Source organism: Petaurus breviceps, unplaced genomic scaffold, assembly GCF_028583685.1.
Source record: "Petaurus breviceps papuanus isolate PSGF00001 unplaced genomic scaffold, PetGlider_PUasm1.0 91133, whole genome shotgun sequence".
NCBI lineage: Eukaryota > Metazoa > Chordata > Mammalia > Diprotodontia > Petauridae > Petaurus > Petaurus breviceps.
In genome coordinates, this window is record NW_027187419.1 from 19,381,100 (window position 1) to 19,402,509 (window position 21,410).

The window sequence follows — 21,410 nt, forward strand, 5'->3', positions numbered from 1 at the left end:
AGCGTTGCAAAATTGGGAAGCTGAGAGGAATTAGGGGGAAAAAAATCCCTGTGTCACTCTTTTTTATTTATTTTTTGGGGGATGATTTTTGCTGCTGCTCAGCTGTGACTCAAGCCAGTGGGTCATGTCAACAAAATACCAGGGAGGACTATAAAAGGGGAACCACTGAGGCCTGTAGGAAAGAGAGTTGGCAGAACTTGACAAGCTTTGCTAAAAGACCAGCATTGAAGATCACGATGAAGAGTCTTCCCGTTCTCCTGTTATATCTGGCATTTTCTGCAGCCTACCCTCTGGCTCCTGCAGCCACAGCTGGAAAGCTGAGTATGGATCGTGTCCAGGTAATGTAGGAAGACGGGATTCACTTCCCCAGGGCACACAGGCAGGCAGGGAGGCAAGTAGACAGGAGTCCAATGGAGCAGTTGGAAAAATAATCTTTGCCTCCTGTTATTTTTTAATAAACTTAAATGATTTGAATGAAGGGCAATATCTAGGCATATTTTAGATTCAAAAGAGCACAGTTTAAAACAAATAGGAAGGAAGCATTCTGTTTATGTTACTTTTGGCAAAGGCAAAAGTCTTATGGAGAGAGTGGTCCACCTTTGTACCCTCCATGGAGACGTCTATACTAGTAAGGGGATGTAGAAAATTAAGGAAATTGTCTAGATAAACTCACCTGAAAGTCACACAACTAAATCAAAATTCTTCTTTTTCTTTATCTACATATACACTTTATTTTTCTTTGTGCACTAAAACCATTCGCTGTGAAGTGTAAAAGCTAGTTATGAAGGGAAAACCAACTATGAAGATGAATGGTTAATTGAAGAATAAAGTGAAAGTATATATAGCCAATTCATTTTTATTTTGAAAAGCTAGAGGAATACTTCAAATGGTTGAGACACGAGCAACAGAATAACATCACTTCTACCATACTAACATATTATTATTAACATCTTTTTTATTGTTCAAACCTATGACTTCATTAATATAAGAATTTCTAAAGGGAAACTTCTCTTCATTGCTATAAACTGACAATTTATCTATAATGTATAGTTTTAGAGAGCCGAGGCACTGAGAAATTAACTGCCTTATCCTTGGTTAAACAGTCAGTATGTGTGAGGGGCAGTATTTGAATTCATTTCTTCCTGACACCAAGGCTGGCTTTTTATCCACTATCCCATACTATTTCTTCTTATTATTAATGGTAATAATAAGTAAAAAAATCTTAGGAGTGACTAAATAATTATGCTTCTTATCCCACTAGAAATACCTGGAAGATTTCTACAACCTTGAAAAAAATGCGAAAAAGTTTGTTCGTAGGAAGGACAGTAGCCCTGTAGTTGCAAAAATCCAAGAGATGCAAAGGTTCTTAGGCTTGCAGGTGACTGGAAATTTGGATGATGACACTATGGAGATGATGAAGAAGCCCAGATGTGGATTCCCTGATGTTTCCTCTTTTGGTTTCTTTCCCTATATGCCTAAATGGAGGAAAAATGAGGTTACATACAGGTAATGCTTGATGCAGAGGTTTCTTGGAGTCTTACCTTTGTCATTTACTTCTGATATGAAAAATAATGATTGTGGGTTAACTTTCTTCAATTCTTTAATAAAGGATTGTGAACTACACAACTGATATGAAACAATCTGATATAGACACTGCCGTAGAGAGAGCTCTGAAAGTCTGGAGTGATGTTACTCCCCTCACATTCACCAGGCTCCTGGAAGGAGAGGCTGACATAATGATCTCTTTTGCTGTCAAAGGTAAAAAATGAAATTCTCACCTGTTTTCTCTTTCCTCCATTCTCTTGCCCTCTTTCCATGGTGGAAAGAAATTGCATTTCAAAAAAGAAGGTTTAGATTTAAATTCTTGGACCTGATGATTATTATGTGTATGATCTGGAGCAAGTCACTTAAATTCTCTGGGAATCAATTTCCTCATCTACAAAATGAGACTGGTAGACAGAATGATAAAATGAGAAGTTCGTTAGGTCTGAAGTAAAGGGAGCAGGGCTCAAATTCTGCCTCTGATGCTTCTTGTGTGATCCTGGGCAGGTTACTTATCCTTGCTGGGTCTCAGTTTCTTCCTCTATCAAAAAAAAAAGGCAGGGTGGGGGAGGGATTGAACTAGATGGACCCTGAGGTCTCTTCCAGTTATAAAATCTAGGATTTTATGATCAATTCAATAAGCACTTATTTAACACCTACCATGGACTTGACAGTGGGGTAGATGCTGGAGAATTAGTCAAAAACACAACAGTGTGCCCTTAAGGAGCTTCCATACTTCTGAGTGGAATGGAGACAGATAAGTAAATGCAAAATACATCCAATAGGAATATAAAGTAACTTACACTGGGGTTGGGAACTAGCAATTCTACAAATGCCTCTTCTTGGAGATGGCATGTAAATTGAGTTTTGAAGACATGACTTTTTTTATTTAAAGGGGGGAAGGCAAGGCAATTGGGGATAAGTGGCTTGCCCAAGGTGACACAACTAGTAAGTGTTTCAAGTGTCTGATTTGAACTCAGGTCCTCCTGACTTCAGGGTCGGTGCTCTATTCACTGATCCACCTAGCTGCCTCCCAAGATAGGACTTTTAAAGCCCTTTTCAGCTCTAAATCCATGATCCAATGAATCCATGCCAGCCTGGAAAATAGCCCCACTTAAAAACAAAACAAAACAGATAGAAAAGAATCTTAATTTCATGCATTTCATTTGGGGGTGGTGGTGGGGGTGCAGGGGGATTTGCCAGAGGAGAGTAAACTAGTTAAAAAGCAAATAACTACGTGTTCTAACCAGTATGATGTAATTGTTTCCAAGGTTTCTGAAGGCAAAACACTCCTCAAAAAAAAAAAATGATTTTTTTTTCTCTTAGATCATGGAGATTTTCTACCCTTTGATGGACCTGGAGGAGTCTTGGGTCATGCCTATCCACCTGGGCCTAATATTAATGGAGATGTTCACCTAGATGATGATGAAAAATGGACAGAAAATAAGAATGGTAGGTTAGAATTACCTTACAGTGATTTTTTAATAAAAATGATGAATAACTAGAATTCTCTAGAAATGGAATGACCTTGTTAATTGAATTTTTAGAGTTGATTAGAAAATTATTTTTGCTTTATATCATTGTTGTTGAAAAGTTTCCAAAAAGGCATTAATTTACCTTTCTGCCTTAATAGATGCAATATAGTGAGTATAATAAAAACTTTATCTAATGATTTAGAATCTAGACCTGGTTTTAGATCCAAGATATGACTATGTGACTTTGGACAAGTTTTTCAAAGTCTCTAGAGGACTCAGTTCCTTCATCTGGGAAATGGGCATATTAGACTAGATGTTCTCCAAGGTGTTTTCTAGCCTTATATCTATGATTTCATAATCTTGAAGATAATAACTATTAGTGGCAATTTCTGGAATATTACAGATGTAGAATGTATAATATAGTAAATTGAATCTTGCTTACCTAAAGGTATAGCTAGGAGGTTATTCTTTTGACTAAATTCCTGGTTGGAGGGATTTGGTGAGAATTCATTCCAGTTAGTGGGATTTTGTTTAATTGAGATTTCATTGTTTCTAAGCTCAGGCACTCTTTCATGGTATCTTTGGAATGTTCCAGTTCCAAAACGCGGTGACCATGCTTCAGTGTTCATACTCTTCACTCAGCTACATATGTCTTAGAGCACTCTTAATAGAAATGGTTATTGCGATATTTGAAGTGGATACTTAACAAAAACGTTTAGACTAGATGGAGTCAACTGCCCCTAGAAAGGGCAGAGGGCATTTAGATCAAGACCGGAGTCTCCGTTTTGGCCACAAATAGCAAGAACTCAACAGCTAAACCTAATAAAATTTTACCCCAATCAAGATCTCAGTGTAGAAATCATTCCTACTGTTTGCAACACATTGTTGCTTTTTTTTTTTTTAAATTACAACTCTTTCTCCTATAACATTGATTTATTATTTGGGGTAATATCCTAGAAAGTTGTGTGGGGGCACTAAGAGGCTGATTTGCTCAGGGTCATGAGTCATGTCAGACTCCTTTAGACCCCATTTGGGGTTTCCTTGGCAAAGATACTGGAGTGGTTTGCCATTTCCTTCTCCAGCTCATTTTACAGATGAGGAAACTGAGGCCAACAAGACTAAGTGACCTGTCCAGGGTCACACAGCTAGTAAGAGTCTGAGGCCAGATTTGAACTCACAAAGAAGAATTTCTCTCACTCAATGTCCAGCACTTGATCCACCACACCACCTTACTTAGAGTCACACAGTTAATATATTCCTGAGGCAGAACTTGAAACCAATTCTCTTGAATCCAAGGTTGATCCTTTATCTGCTACCTTCTGCTAAGTCTGGATATATTACTTAGACTACAAAGAAAGACAGAACAAGATGTTTGTGCAATAGGCAACTACTTTTGAGAAATGATTGATAAATATGCTAGGAATATTTTATCTTGCTTTAAAAAAAATGATGTATTGCATTTGGTCTTTACCAATAACACCTAGTAAAGAGTCATAAATCTTGATTTCCTCAGCATTGGAAATTTTAGCCTCATTTTTTATGACTTAGTAGAGAAATTCTGGTGCCTGAGGCATTGTAAGGTAAACTCATTTGAGGAAGATCCCACAATCAATAACTGTCAGAGGGGCAATTTGAAGCCAGGTTTCCCTGATCCTAAGTCCAGTGTTCTATCCACTCCTCCATGTTGCCTTTGAACAAATGTTTGATAATAAAGGTGGATAGAAAAAAGGCAAACTTTCCAGAGCCTAAAATAATGCCATGTACATATCAGGCTCTCAAAAAAAATTGTTGGTATAGGAGAAAATAGTAAGAATTTGGCCACCCAAAGACCTCAAAGTAGAATGAAAAAACTGTGATGCATTGGCACTGATATTGCAGTTGGCTCATGCCACCTTAAAATAGTGTCTGTTTTTTAATTTTAGCTCTTGTGATGACATATATCACTAAAATTCTACATATATTATTCTCCTAATTTAAAAAAAAGACACTTTTCCAGAGTAGGGTTTGTTCAGTGTGCATCCCAACACCACCAAGGCAAAAGACATTGGTCTCTAACTTCATTTATCATTGGGAGGATATACTGAGTCTTTCTCTTTCACAGGACATAATTCTTCTCTAAGTTAATAAGAAATATTTTCTTTAACCCTGGACATAGTCATCAATTTCCTTTAAGGAGATTCTATTAACAAGTTTTTTTGTTAAATTTCTCCATAGGGGTAGGGCTCTGCTCAATGTGATAATAGTTATATAATATATATGTTTACTGTTTGGATAATTCAAAAATTAACTTTTTGGTCACTGAAAAATTGATGATTTCCCACCAGGAGTCAACTTATTCCTTGCTGTGGCTCATGAATTTGGCCATTCCTTGGGTCTCCTTCATTCTAGTGATACCAGAGCTCTAATGTATCCACTCTACAACACAAACACAGACCTCTCCAAGTCCCTGCTTTCTCAGGATGATATTGATGGCATTCAGTCTCTCTATGGTGAGTTCAAAAATGAGTTTAATTCTTTCTAAGGTGTTCTTTAATTTATCCTTCTGCTTGTTTACCTGTCTATCAACAAGTATTTATTAGACTTACTATGTGCCAGGCCTTATGCTAAGTGCTGGGATTAAAAAGAAAAAAAACCAGTCCTTGCCTTCAAGGAGTTTATATTCTAACAGAAAAAACAGCATATATGAATCAGTACATGCAGGATAAATATGAGATGGTTGGTAGTCTTAGAGGGAGAAGGACTGTAAGCTGTGAGAAGCAGCAAAGGCCACTTAGATGAGGTGATCGCTCATGAACTGAATCTTAAAGGAAGCTATATATTCTAAGAAGCAGAGATGAGGAATCCTGGGGGAAAAGTAACTATAATGAAATGTGTTTAGATTAAGCACAATGCAAATGTACTGAAAACATGGTCTTTCAATGAGGCACTGAATGTCTCTTGCATTTTAGCACCCCTATTCACTTCCTTTTTCCCCTCAAATTTTCCCTCTAGGATCTCCACCGGATTCTCCTGATGACCCGGTACCACCCACCAAATCTACAGAACCAGAGAAGCCTGAAGAGAACCCAGTGCCTTGTGACCCAAACATGTCCTTTGATGCAGTGAGCACTCTTCGAGGAGAAATGTTGTTCTTTAAAGGCAGGTAAGATCAAATGAAACTTTTCTCTCCACCTAGTTCTTAGAACTGCTGAACTAAGAAAAGAAAAAAAAAAAAACAGAATCAAATCTGAACACTAATTTCTAAACATTCAATACCAGAAATTTTCCTCTAGACTGTCAACAAATCCATATCCATTCTACATTCCCTAGACTGTCTCTGTCTTTCTACATGATGAACATTGTGTTTGCAGCCTTGAATGCGATTGATGTTTGCTCAAGATAGCTGCCTGCAGGGCCATGAATCATAGGGATTGATAGGACTTAGAGGTGGAAGGAACCCCAGAGGTCTGCTTTGTCCAAACCCTTCATTTTATAGAAGATACAACTAAGGCATGGGTGGTGATTTGTCTGAGGTCCCAGGATCATTGAGAAGCAGCATGGTGTAATCAAGAGTACCATTTTATGAGTCAGAGGATGTAGGATCCCAGCTCTGCCACTTATGATTTTTTTTTAAATCTCAAATGAGTCACTTACAAAAAATTCTCCCCTATTGTCCAACCCAGTAATATTGTCCTAGAAGGCAACATTAATATAGTGTAATGAGCCCTAGACCCAGAATCAGAAGACCACAAGGAAGCTGTGGTCTACAGTAGTGCTAAACTCAAATAGAAACAGATCCCTAAGGATAGCTTGTTGACTTACCACAAATCAATACTATCTATGTTGTATTGTATTTTGATGTCTTTTGTTAAACATTTCTCAATCACATTTTAATCTGGTACCTCTGGTCTGGTAGAAGAGCACTGGCTTTGGAGTCAGAAGACCTGAGTCCAGATGCCAGCTCTGCTATTTATTATCATTGTGACTTTGGGAGAGCCAGTTTACCTTTCCTGGCCTCAGTTTCTCCATCTGGAAAATGGAGGGATTTTATTAGATGATCTCTAAGTTGCTTCTAGCTCTCAATCTTATGAACCTTAGGATTCATGACACTTGGAGGGTCACCTCCACTCCTCTATGAAGCACTTGGGTGAGGGTTCTGCTCCTGGTTTTACCACTAACTCTGGGATCTTAGACAAGTCCCAGAAAAATAGGGAAAAATGTCATTTGTTACCCACTGAAGATTCTTAAAGAATAGTGGAGGTAAAGTGTGCCACAGTAGAAAGAAAGCTCATTGGGTTTTGCATTTAGAATCAGAAGATGTGGGTTTAACTCTGGGCTCTAAGACTACTTGTCTGACCTAGGGTAATCCACTTCAGCTGTCTGGGTCTCAGTCTTCCCCTTTGTTGGAGTTGCACTAACTGATCCCCAATGATTCTCCCAGTTCTAAATCCCATGATCCTAAATAGCAGAGCTGGAGTTTGAACCTATGTCCTCTGAGTCCAAGAACAGCACAGCTGTCTTGCCATTAGAATCTCATCCAGAAACATTGATTTATTCTTTTTTTTTCTTTTTGGAGTGGTGAAGGTAGGGCAATTGGGGTTAAGTGACTTGCCCAAGGTCAGATGGCTAGTTTTTGTGTTAAGTGTCTGAGGCCTGATTTGAACTCAGGTCCTCCTGACTCCAGGGTTGGTGCTCTATTCACTGAGCCACCTAGCCACCCCAACATTGATTTATTCTGAGCAATCTATAGACAGGTAGTGACATTTGTATATCTGCCCAAAGGAATGCTCTGTGGCTGACATTTTAAAACACATCCTACTAATAAATCACCATGTAGCCATAGTCACCTTCCACAGGTCAGATACAAGGCATGCACAGCCCCGTAACCCTATGGAGGGCAGACCACTACAGGTTCTCAAGGTAGATTAAGAGTGGCTTACAGAGAGGCTAGATAGAGAGACTCCACACAGTTGTGTGGCCCCCACATTTCTCTTGGAACACAAGGCCCTGTGTGTTTCTGAGGGATGTCCTAGATGAGCTGTTGCCATTATTGATCAACCCTTCTTTAAACTACCGCAGGAAAAGTATGGATAGTATGAGGACTGGTCAGGGCATGGAGGCCCTCAGCAGGTGAGAGAGAATTCATGTAAGACATGGGATTGGAGAGAAAGTTCTTCTGACCACCCAACAGGAGAGCCCTCCCTCTCCATACCTTCCTTCTTCCCTCCTCTCCCCTCCCTTCCCTCAAAGATGATAGCTGATGATCTTGCAAATATCTAAAACTAATGAGATGTTTGATGTGTGGAATTCTTTTAAAACTGGTTTCAGGTACTTCTGGCGTAAATCTATCAACAGTGTAGAACCGACACTGCATTTGCTGTCTGTCTTTTGGCCTTCTCTTCCATCCGGTTTTGATGCTGCCTATGAACTCACTACCAAGGATATGGTTTTTGTTTTTAAAGGTAATTATTGGACAGTCATTTCTTTAACTAATTGGAGTAAATCCTAATAAGATTTATATTTTCCTTACTTTATCAAATCATTTTTATCCATTGGTACATAACATAACAATTCCAATGCCTAAATAATATGGAAGATCACAAATTATAGGATTGAAGGGTGGAAAGGATCTTTAATCAAACTCCACTTTTCTGATGAGGAAACTGAGACCTGGGGATGGTAAGTGACTTGCCCTATTCCAGGTCCTCTGAATCTAGATCTATTGCTTTTTGCCTCTCTATGAAATACATTATTTCCTGAGAATTATAGGGAAGCACAATATCTACCAGAACATGATTTAAATATCACTTCTTGAAGTTGCTATTTTTTTTAAAGAACCCCTTACAACTTTAAATTTCAAAATTGCCCTTCTTTGCTTAAGCATGTGACATAATTGATTACAAATTAATTTAATAAGATACATAATAAGGCAGGTATGTAGTATAGTGGACAGAGCACTATGCTTAGAGTCAAGAAGACCCAAGTTCAAATCTGGCCTCTGGAACTGCTTACTAGTTGTGTGGCCTTGGACAAGTCACTTAACTTGTTTCCTTCAGTTTCCTCAACTATAAAATGGAGATAATAATAATACCTGCCTTCTAGGGTGGTGAAGAGGATCAATTTGTAAAGTACTAAGCACTGAATCAGGTATATTTTGTTGTTGTACAGTTGTTTTTCAGTTGTATCCAACTCTTTGTGGCCCAAATTGGGGTTTTCTTGGCAAAGATACTGGAGTGGTTTGCTATTTCCTTCTCCAATTCATTTTACAGATGAGGAAACTGAGGCAAACAGGGTTAAATGACTTGTCCAGGGTCACACGTGTCTGAGGTCAGATTCTAACTCAGGAAGATGAGTCTTCCTGACTTCAGGCCCAGTACTCTAACCACTGCATATATAGTAGACTTCATATACATGTTTGCTATTATTATTTGTGTTAAATATTATTTTCAAATTTCATACAAAGGTTTGGAGTTTTGTTTAGTCACTTAAAACCATAACATTCCATGACACTTAAGGCTTCTAAGACTTTCACATACATGATTTCATTTGATCTTCACAACAAGAATAGGGATAAGTATGACTGATCCTATTTCACAGACACAGAGAGATAAAAATGACTCAAGCAAAGTCCCCAAGCTGCTCAGGGGGCAGACCAAGAATTAACCCCCAGGCATCCTGACTCAATTTTTTGCTGCTCTACAATATTTTTTCATCAAAATGTGCTTCTAAAGTGAAATAACAATAAAGACTTTGACCTCTTACTCACTCAAAGTTCCTATTGATTTTTTTTCATAGACAGCAAGTTCTGGTCTGTCAGAGGAAGTGACATCCAGCTGGGTTACCCAAGAGATATCTATACTCTGGGCTTTCCACGAACTGTAAAGAAGATTGATGCAGCATTTTTCCACAAGGAAAAGCAAAAAACATATTTTTTTGTGAATGACATTTACTGGAGGTAAGATTCAACTTGAAGCCATTTCTATGAAGTTTAAAGAGGTACGCTTTTATTTTTCATCCCCAGCCTTTGGTGAAGTCTAATCCTGATACCTCATTATGGCATACAGATGAATCTAGGTTCCCAAAGGTTGTATCAGTGAAGATGAACTCTCCCATATGAATCTGTATGCTGGGTCAGTTGTCTAACTAAGTTAGAGAGGTTGATATCCAATTTGGCCATTGGGTGATGCTTTTCATCTGTTTGTCTGTCCATCCATCCATCATCTATCTATCTATCTATCTATCTATCTATCTATCTATCTATCTATCTATCTATCTATCTATCTATATCTATCTCATAACAGCTCTCAAAGGTAGTCTGCCAGGTAATATTACAAAGACTAGGAGGCTTTCCTTCAGCAAAGAAACTGTAAATCCTTGAATTATTGAAAAGTTATTTTTTCAAAGTGGCATGTTGTAATCCTAAGGTTCTCCAAGAGATTTTTCTTTACCTAATCAATCAATGTGCCAGGCATTGTGCTAAATGTTGGGGATATAAAAAGAGGTAAAGGACAGTCCTTACCCTCAAGAAGATTACTTTTGTATGGGGGGAAGGTGGACAACATTCAAACAAATATATGCAAAGCAAGCTATATGCAGAACAAATGGGATAAAAAGGGATCTAACAGAATAGCTAAATTTGATTAATTGAAGGGACAGTCTATGTTCTCTGGAATATGCTCTTTTTTAAAATCAAAACAAAACCAAAGTAAATAAAGTGCTTTACATAAACATTTATATTTATCATCATTGTCAGTCTCTGAGAAAAAGAGGAAATAATGATCCTTATTTCACAATGAAGAAAGCCAAGGAAGGAAATGGGGAGCCAGTGGCTAAATAACAGTTTTTTTCACTTAAAAAGACATCACAGCAGACCAACTAAGGATTAGCGAATGGGTCCAAGGTGCATTTACTATGCTTATCCTTGCCTTTCTAGAACCACTTCCCCAGCACACCCCCCCCCCATTTTTTTGGTATGTGACTTTCATAGGAAACACATCAAAAGTTAAGTGGATAGCAGAGGTAAATCATATACTTTCTCCTGATACATCATCAATCATTATGAATAGGTTGCTTTCCCTTTTATAATGAAGATAGTTGCCTCTATTCTATGCTTCACATTATATGTGGAGGTGGTAGATTTGCCACATAGATTTACTTTAGACAAGTGCTTGTGCTTTCTTGGCCCAGAGTAGGAATTAATTTCTAGATTGTTACCTTCCAGCAGTTTTGCTGATATACAATGTCTCTAGCCAAGGGTTGGTGCCATTCGTACATTTATTGTTCAGTACAAGAATTGCCTATTGACAGTTCAGCTAGCAACTGACCAGACAAAAGGATGTTAAAGAATAATACATTTGTCCTCCTTCTTCCTCTCTCTGATGATTCAAAACACACACACACACACACACACACACACACACACACACACACATATCCTAGGCAAGTCTAAGTTTGCAAAATATTTCTTGCTACCCCAAGAAATCCCCTGGCAAGAGGTGATACAACTCTTCTCAGACTGCCACATTCTTCATCTGGCAAATTGATGTTGATGGGGAGATGTAGAGAAAGCTGAGTATTTCCAAGTGGAACTCAAAAATCCCCGAATGGGGCACTGCTCTGAAATGCCCATTTTATTATAACAGCATACTTAGAAGCTGTTCTAAATACTTAGAACCATTTCAGGGTTATACTTTTGTTTCTTTCAGTTAAAATTGTTCCTGTCCGCCAATCTGGAGCTCCATGTTGCTTCTAGTAGTTGGGGGTAGTTGATTGAAGGTAGGGAGATGATGGTTATTTGTTAAGGCTTGTGGGTAGAGACCCATAGGCAGGATGCAACAATTGCTTTAAATCTTCATTTGGAAACTTTAAGGTTACTGGGTAAACACCACTTTCAGGGATAAACTTGCAAATGTAAGAAAGTTACATAGAAAAAACAAAATATTTTGGGGCCTAAAAATATTAGACATTTTTTTCAAGACTGTTAAACATTTAGCTAGGATGACCCAACAAACCAGTAGTAGGGTTAAGATGTCAAGCCAGTCATTTGTGAACAGAACATTAAAAGAAAAGAAGCTGTCTCAGGAGCTCCATTGAATGCCTATTTAGGAAAAATTAAAACTGAAGAAAACAGAAAAAGACTGCTAGAAACAAACCAGGGAAAAACTTCAAATGCTTGACTTCTTATGGGGCAATCTAAATAAATTCAGCAGAATTCACTGGCCTACACTACTAGGATATGTTCTTTAGCCTCAACAGGATGATCAACCAATCAGTCAACAGATATCGATTAAGCACCTACTATGCACTACTAAGGGATACAGAAACCAAACTGAACCATTCTCTGCCTTCAAGGGCCTTATATTTTAAACTTTGTTAATTTTGTTTTGATTAGGTATGATGAAAAGAGACAATCCATGGACCATGGCTATCCGAGACAGATAGCAACTGATTTTCCAGGAGTTGACCAGAGGATCGATGCTGTTTTTGAATCATTTGGTAAGATATTATACATTTTAACCAAAATAAAGCACACGTATAAGGGGAGAACTTTATTTTCTACCTGCTTCAACTTCTGACTAGACTGTGAAACTTTCTGCAAATTTAAAACATGGTAGAAAATTAAAGCAATTAGTAATTCAAGCCCTCTTCTCCAACTTTTCTCCCCACCTCTCCCCAACAACTTTGATGAAATTAAGTTTCTATTTGAGACAGTAGTATTGGGGAGTATAGTATAGTCTTAATTATGCTGATAATTGTAACAATTTTAAACTTCATTTTGCATGCAGACAAAAAGTATGTTGCTTTCTCACTAACACATGTTGAGCTGTTATATTTTATATTCTTTTGTGGGTATACAAATTTTTCATTATAGTTACTTTTGGGGGAAAAAAAGGGGAACTATGAAAGATCAGCTAGATGATGAAGTGGATAGAGCACTGGGTCTGGAATCAGGGAGACCTGAGTTCAAAACCAGCCTGACACATACTGGCTGAGTGACTCTGGGCAAGTCACTGAACTTTTGTTTGTCTCAGTTTCTTCAGGATATTAGCAGTACCCATCTCCTATGGTTGTGGTGAGGATCAAATGAAATGATATTTGTAAAGTGCTTGACACAGTGCTTAGCACATAATAGGGAATTAAAAATGCTCATTCCCTTCTTTTGTGTGGAATTTTCCAAGAAAAGAGCAAAATTGGCTTGGAGTCAGGAAATTTTAGTTAAATACAGTCCTGATGCTTACCAATCGTGTGATCTTCAGCCAGGGACTTAATGTCTCTGGATTTTGGTCTTCTCATTTGTACCATGAGGGAAGGTATTGGATTAGATTATTTCTAAAATCTCTTCCAGCTCTAATTCCTGGTTTAATCATTCAATTCAATTCAACAAAAATTCATTAGAAAGATTGAAAAAAATCTCTGCGCATTAGGAGAAAGGGAAGCAAAGAGAGAAAAAGTCCTTTGGGTTATGTATATTCTCTAAGTTTTATTTGTTAGAAAAAGACTAATTGTTTCCCTTGCTTTCACTTCCAGGGTTCTTCTATTTCTTCAGTGGATCCTCCCAGATTGAATTTGATCCTAATGCTAACGTGGTGACCAGAACCCTGAAGAGCAACAGCTGGTTTAATTGTTAGGAGAGATGTTCATAAGATGGGGGCATTATCAAAGCAAATGTGCTACATTCTTCACTGAAACCATTGAGAATGAAAATGGTTCATTTTCTGATGAATGTGTAAGGACTAAGGGAGAATACAAGCCTGATATGTGTGCCTTAAAACTGTGCTAATTTATCATGTCCCATCAAGTTGGGCTATATTTCTCGCTCTTTTTTTCCTTTACTAAGTTTCTGCTGATGCAGAGGAAAACACTGATGTGCAATAGACAGGAGAATGTGTCTTAATAAGTTATTATTTGTTATTCAATAAAGATTTGTGCATATAATTTAATTTCATTGGTTCAAAATTTTCACAGAACTACAAAATTTCAAATTTGGAAGGGACCTCAGAGGCCTTCTAAACTAAAACATACCAAGAATACAAGGTATCTTCAAACAGCCACCAAACCTTTGTCTGAAGACCTCTAGTCAGGGGGCCTACTACCTTCCAGGGAAGCCCATTCCATTTTTAGATAGCTCTGATAGGATATTGTGAAAGTAGTTTATAATAACTGATAATATTTAATATGTATAGGATGGCTTAAGACTTGCAAAGTACTTTACATATGTTGGGCAGATAGGTGCCATATTGGGTAGGAAGACTCATCTTCTTGAGTTCAAATCTGGCTTCAGACTCTTAACTAGCTGTGTGACCATGGGCAAGTCACTTAACTGTCTGTCTCAGCTTCCTCATCTGTAAAATAAGCTGGAGAAGGATATGGTGAGCTATTCTGGTATCTTTGTCAAGAAAATCCCAAATGGTGTCGTGAAGAGTTGACCATGATTGAACAATGATCAGACAACAAACAACAATTACATGTTATCTCATTTGATCTTCACAATAACACAGGGAAGTGGGTATTATTATTATCTCCATTTCACAAATGAGGATGATGGGGTATAGGCTCTTGGAACCCCCTTGAACTCTCTTGAATCTTCCCAAAGGATCTGGCATTCAACTGAGGCCAAAATTCTTCCACTATTAATGAGTGAATCCCTGTTACCCTTAACCTAGCTTAGCCCTCCATGGTCTGTTATCTCCAGGTAACCTTCAGCTACCTCCCACCCTAGATCCCATCAAAATATCTAAGACCAAATCTTAACCTAGCCTAGCCCTCCATTGTCTGTTACCTCCTGATTGCCTCCAGTTATTTCCCACCTTTGATCCAATCAAAATCTCATTCTCTTGGTTCCTGGAGTCTGACCTCAGTCCTATCAAGATCCTCCTTAGACTCCTCCTCAATACCCTTCCCCTACCCCTCCACTAGACCACCCCTAGATCCTCCCACAATCTTTCTGTATATAAGATCCCTCTTGCCTCCATGAAGTAGTTCAATTTCAATCTACCTCAGACTTAGTCTGAGTCAGATTGTTCTGGCCCACTTGTCAACACAAGTGTCACAAATGCTTTGGCTCCTTAAGAGTCTACCCCAAATGGCAACTCTTTAATAAAATTTGTTTTACTTTGGCTGAAAGAAGACTTGAGTCAAATTCATTCCATAAGATCTGGCATGTCAGTATTTTGGGGTCCTGAGCACCCCTAAACCCCAAATCTCAACAGGGAAACTGAGGCAAACAGGTTAAGTGACTTGCCCACAGCTAATAAGTGTATAAGGCTGAATTTGACCTCAGATCTTCCTGCCTGCAGGGCCAGGCCTCTATCTACTGTACCATCTAACCTAGGGGCCTCTGTAAAATGGAATAATAATAGCAGCCACCTCCCAGAGTGGTTGTGAGGACAAAATGAGGTAGTTCTTGTAAAGCACTTAGTTGTTATCAAATGACAAGATTTGACAACTGATTGGATATGTGGAGTAAGAGAAAGTGAGGAGTCAAGGATTCCTCCCCTACTTCAATCTCCTCTTCTTTAGGTTAAACAATTCCTTCAATAGCCTCCTACTAGCATTAGTTTGTCATTTTGCTCACCCTTCCTTAGACTCACTCTGGTCTATCAATGTTGTTCCCAAAATGTGCCCTTAGAACCGAACACCACCACAGATGTATAACGGTCTATCATTCTATCTTTATTCTAGACCCTATTGATCTGTTGATAAAACTAAAATTAAGTTAGTTAGGATGCAATATATTGAATTCATAGTTCACAAAGACTGTTTTGTCTTTAATACATAAACTGTAATCTAGACCCTTTCCAACCCATTCCCCATGTAATACTTAAGCAATGTAATACTTAAAGAATGGGGACAACTAGGTGGCTAAGTAAATATAGCACCCTGGAGTCAGGAGGACCTGAGTTCAAGTTTGGCTTCAGACACTTGACACTTAACTAGCTGTGTGACTTTGGGCAAGTCACTTAACCCCAATTGCCCTGCCTTCCCTCTGCAAAAAAAAAAAAAAAGAACAAGTGAGTTGAAGAACAAACCATAGAAACAACCATTTCATTAAAGAGAATGACAATGAGACACATATCAAAAATGAAGAGGATACCCACTAAGAGGGCTAGGGTTGCTCTGGAGACCCCAAAGTACCAATACTCCAGGTCCTGCCAAATGAATTCAACTCATGCCTTCTCAGCCAAAGAAAAGTAAAATTTATTAAAAGTCCGCTTGCATTATACACAAAGGCGCTCTCACTCTTCTAAGGCGGCTTTCACAAACATGAAGACAAGACAGGGTCTTATATACAAAAGGTTGTGGGAGGAATCTAGGGATGGTCTAGGGGAGGAGTTTGGGGAGGGTTTTCAGGAGGAGTTAATGAGGTCCATGAGGGATTGAGGGTGGGAGGATGTCTGGAAATTACAGACAATAGTGGGCTAGGCCAGTTCAAGGGTGGATCAACACTTTGATAGGCTCAAAGGTGGGAAGTCTAGTAACAGAGGCTTGGGCTCAGCCACAGTGTAAGGCTTATTGCCTCATCAAATTTGATTTAATCAAGAGTCCAAGGGAGGAGGTTCCCAGAGCCTGTACCCCAAGGACCCAAGGAGAGCTCCAGGGGGCTTCCAGAGCCCATACCTCATCAAAAACCTATGGGATATAGGAAAAACAGTGATTAGAGAAAGATTTGTATCTCTAAATGCTTATGTCAATAAAATAGAGAAAGAGTAGACTAATAGAATTGAGTATGCAATTAAAAAAAAACAAGAAAAAGAACAAATTAAAAATCCCCAATTAAACACTAAATTGGAAATTCTAAAAATTAAAGGTGATAGTAATAAAATTGAGAGTTAAAAAAGCCCACTGAATTAATAAATAAAAGTAGAAACTGATTTTTTGGGGAAAAATAAAATAGATAAAATTGGTTAATTCTAATTTAAGAAAGAAAAGAAAACCAAATCACTCGTACCAAAAATGAAATGGGTAAATATACCACTAATGAAAATTAAATTAAAGTAATTAAAAGGAATTATTTTGTCCAGTTATATGCTATTACATCTTCTTCTAAAATTAAAAAACTTTTTTTTGAGGAGGTCCTTTTCTTTGTTTTTGCTTTTTGGAGAGGCAAAGGCAAGGAAATTGGGGTTAAGTGACTTGCCCAAAGTAACAAAACTAGTTTTGTATTAAGTGTCTGAGGTCGGATTTGAACTCAGGTTCTCTTGACTCCAGGACTGGTGCTCTATTCACTCAGCCACCTAGCCACTCCTATGCTAATAAATCTAACAATTTCAGTGAAATGGAAGAGTATTTACAAAACTATAAATTGCCCACAGTAACCAAAGAAGAAATAGAATATCTAAATAGGCTTATTTTAGAAAATTAATTGAAGAGGCTACAAATAAGTTTCCTAAGAGAAAACTACCAGGACCAGATGGATTTACAAGTGAATTCTATCAAACGTTTAAAGATCAACTAATTCCAACATTAAATAAACTGTTTGAAATAATAGGCAGAGAAAGGATCCTACCAAACTCCTTTTATGAAACAAATATGATATTGATACCAAAATCAGGAAGAGTGAAAACAGAATAAGGAAATTATAGACCAATTTCATTACTGAATGTGGATGCAAAAATCCTGAATAAAACCCTAGCTAAAAGATTACAATATATTACAAAAATAATATATTATGATCTAGTAGGATTTATACAAGGAATGCAGTCTTGGTTTAACATAAGGGAAACTATTAACAAAATTGATTATATAAATAATAAAAGTTTAAAAAATGAATATTATTAATAGATGAAGAAAAAGTTCTTTTCAACACTCATTTCTATTACAAATACTTGAAATCACTGGTATAAATGGATTTTTCCTTAACTTGATAAAAAAGCATTTATCTAAAACCATCATCAAGCATTTTTTTTAAATGAAGAACTTTATTGACATCTATGGAGTGATTGACTTCCAAAGAGCCCTGTGCCCACATTTGGCCCATAAAGGCTGAAGCAGGCTGTTCTCTCCCTTAAAAATGTACATCTTAATGATCATTTAAGTTTGAGGATACATCATTACCAAACAGTGTTAGCTCCTGTAAATCCCTCACTTCTATGCCTGCCTTCCTTCCCCTCATTTGTAATGAGGATAAGCTAGACACCTTCCCAGTAAGTTCAGGTGTGAAACAAAGATGCCCACTATTACCAATATTGTTCAGTGTTGTATTGGAAATCCTAGCAGTATCAATAAGGGAAGAAAAAGAAATGGAAGGAATCAGAACAGGGGACGTGGTAATAAAACTATCTCTTTTGGCAGGTGGTATGATGATATATTTGGAAAAACCCTAAAGTAACTAAAAAGTTAGTTGAAAAAATTAATAATTTTGCCAATCCTATTAACAAGGAAGTATGTTTTCCTAACATCATAATCCAAAACAGCAGCGTCAATATTCTTCATAGTTGTATAAAAACTGAAAGTATTGTATAGCCTAGCAGCTCATCTGTCCCCAGTAGACCCACCACTTGTTACCTATAAACCAAGAATCCACAGTCCATTAAATTTGCAATCTATTAAAATACCAAGGTAATTCTGAGATAAAATGCTAATTAGCTGTGCCTTTCTCTTTTCGTATGAAATTGCTTTTTTGAAAACACAATCATAGGACTTAACATTTCATCATAATGCTTGACCTATTCCAGTTTGTCGATTTTTTTTGTTGTTTCCTACTCTCCTTTTGAATGGAGTAGCTATCTTTCCCAGTTTTGGCTTATTTACGAACTTGATAAGCATACCTTCTATGGCTCCATCTATCTCATGAACAAACATGCTGAAGAGCACAGGACCAAGGACACATCTTCCATGTGCTCCACTAAGGACATCTCTCCAGGTTGATTTTGAGTCCTATTAAGGACTGCTTTCTTACCCTGCTCCAAATCCCTCTAATGGTACTACCATCCAGCCCATACCTCTCTATCTTTTCCATGAGGTTATTATGTAAGAGGATTTGCTAAGAGACAGATGCTTTGATCAAGCCTAGGTAAACCACATCTCCATCAGGTCTCTGATCTACCTGCTACTCTACAGTATCGAAATGGGTAGAGGTTGAATTCTCAAGAGCACTTTAGCACTGTGCTCCAGTTCGCACACAAACTCAAAGTACCCGGTGACCTAACAACCTCAAAATAACAAAGGCAGTATACTTGGATTCTAATAGCTGACCTCACAATGTAAAGCCAGGGCATATCTGTGCTGATGCAAGATGCAAAAAATAATACAAAACACAAATATAGAATATAAAATGCAACAAATCCTACCCCATTAGGAAAGTAATGTAATTGAAAGCCATATACATATATGTAATATACATATGTGTGCTTGATATAGTATATACATACACATATATCTATATAGGTCAATAATTAGATTAGTTTCACAAACTCTCTTTCTTCTCTAAGCTGAACTATTTAATTCATGTCCATAAGATAGTCAAGCGTCTTACCTTTTTCTACATGTGCTAAACATCTGGATGTCTGCTAGCAGCCAAATGTTTGGCATGATGCATTATAGCCTGGGGTGGAGCATATGTCACTATGGTTGAGTCAGATAGAAGCAAAATATTTGGTGCCATCCAGTTCCTGGCAGCTCATTTCCTAACTATATGCTGTTGAGTAGGGATTTGGGAGGAAACACAAGAATTACCACTAAAGTTGTTACTAGGGAATAGCACTATTCCATGTCTTATTAATCTTTCTCCAGTCTCTATTTTTAGGGTTGTATGAGAAAGACTCCAGTCTATCATTAAGGGATGATCAAGGGATCAGAAAGAATAAATCTTTTTCTTCCATCCCCTGTCAATCTGGCTCTAGTCTCTAGATTGTCTGCTTGATGGTCTGGGATGTGTTTCAATAAAGCTGTCAAAGCATGCAAATTCATGTTTCATAATTCCAGTGACATAAATAGAAAAGTTGTTTACATAACCATTTAATTGGGATGAATCAGAAACACCTCGTGCTACTTCATTAGTGACTGTTAGCTCAGAATGATTCTGGTGGTCTGGATAATACCTCTGGGGGAAATCCCACAGGGTTCAGATCATCCTGCTAAGTCACTGACGGTATGTATTATTGAGGGGGAAATCAGAAACATCCCACTTGTTACATTTGTCCAAAAGATAGAAAAATGATTTCTATCTGTAGGGAAGCAGGGCTCAGGAGCATATAGAACCCTGATTTGAGGGAGAGGTAAGAAAATCAAATATAATTGCAAACAATCATGAACAGATATTCACTTCTCTACATTCTAGAATATACCTTGGTCTCACCTTTTCTCTTATCATACAATCCAATGCCCTGATTTTCCCATTGGTAAGCTTCTTAAGAAGAAATACATTAGTCAGTGTTCTTCAATATATTCCCCCTTTTCCATTGGTAACAGCTGATTTGAAACCAGAACATTAGCAATGGACTAATGGCCAGAAAAGCATTGCTACCATGAAAGTTGAGAGTCTTGGTTAGATCACCCAGCCTTTATCACCACATCAAGCAGCTATAGGGAGCCAACTGGTTGTTGTCTTCTTCTCCCCTCTCCTATTGTATTTTTCTTTATTTCATTCTTTTTTTTTACTTCTAATATTTGGATCCTGGCATATTACTTGTTTCTAAGCTGAAGAACTCACAGGCTCTGGGATGACAAACCCTACTTAAATTTTTTATTGGATTAGTAGAAAAGCTCAAACATCTACCAAAACTACAAAAGTGTTTTCTACATTAATAATTCATTTATTTTTTGTAAGAAAGTAAACTGGATTCTGGGCCCCCTTCTTTTCTCCCTCTATATTATGTTACTTGGTGATCTCATTAGTTTGTTGAGTCCAGTAATTACCTCTATTCAGATGATTTCCAGATGTACATATTCTTCCCTAATTCACCTCCTGAGCTGGAGTCCTAGATTACCAACTGATTTTTGGATACCTCAAACTCAGCATGATGAAACAGAACTCATTACCTTTCCCTTCCAAACCTGACCTCATTTCAACGTTTCTATTACTATCAAATGAACCACCATCTTCCCAGCTACCTGCTCTTAATTTGCACTCATAACATATGCTCAATAATTTGCTAAATCTTATAATGCTTCTCTTCAAAATATCCTTTCTATCAATTATCATCTCTTCCCTCACACCAGTCACTCTAGTGCAGGCCTTAATCATCTCTTTCCTAAGCTATTGGAATAATCTTCTGATACCTCAAGTCTCTCCCCACTTCACTCCATCCTCTACTCAGTTACCAAAGTGACTCCTAAAGCTCACTTCTGACCATGTCACCCTCACTAAACCTAATCAATAGGCTCCAATGACTCCAGGATCAAAAAGAGTTTTCTTCGACATATATAACCTTTCATAACCTGACTCCCTCCTACATTTCCAGGCTTCATCACTTT

At 37.7% G+C, this 21,410-nt stretch overlaps 1 protein-coding gene across 1 annotated transcript; it reads left to right on the forward strand.

Annotated features, from left to right (window-relative positions):
* The first annotated feature begins 209 nt into the window (after positions 1–209).
* LOC138154695 (stromelysin-1-like) lies at positions 210–13,904 on the forward strand. Its single transcript, XM_069079669.1, has 10 exons — positions 210–338; positions 1,262–1,506; positions 1,610–1,758; positions 2,869–2,994; positions 5,342–5,506; positions 6,009–6,159; positions 8,325–8,458; positions 9,792–9,951; positions 12,388–12,491; positions 13,524–13,904. Exons 1-10 carry the CDS (start codon positions 237–239, stop codon positions 13,622–13,624), a joined length of 1,437 nt encoding a protein of 478 aa, XP_068935770.1. The 5' UTR covers positions 210–236; the 3' UTR covers positions 13,625–13,904.
* Positions 13,905–21,410: the final 7,506 nt, after the last annotated feature.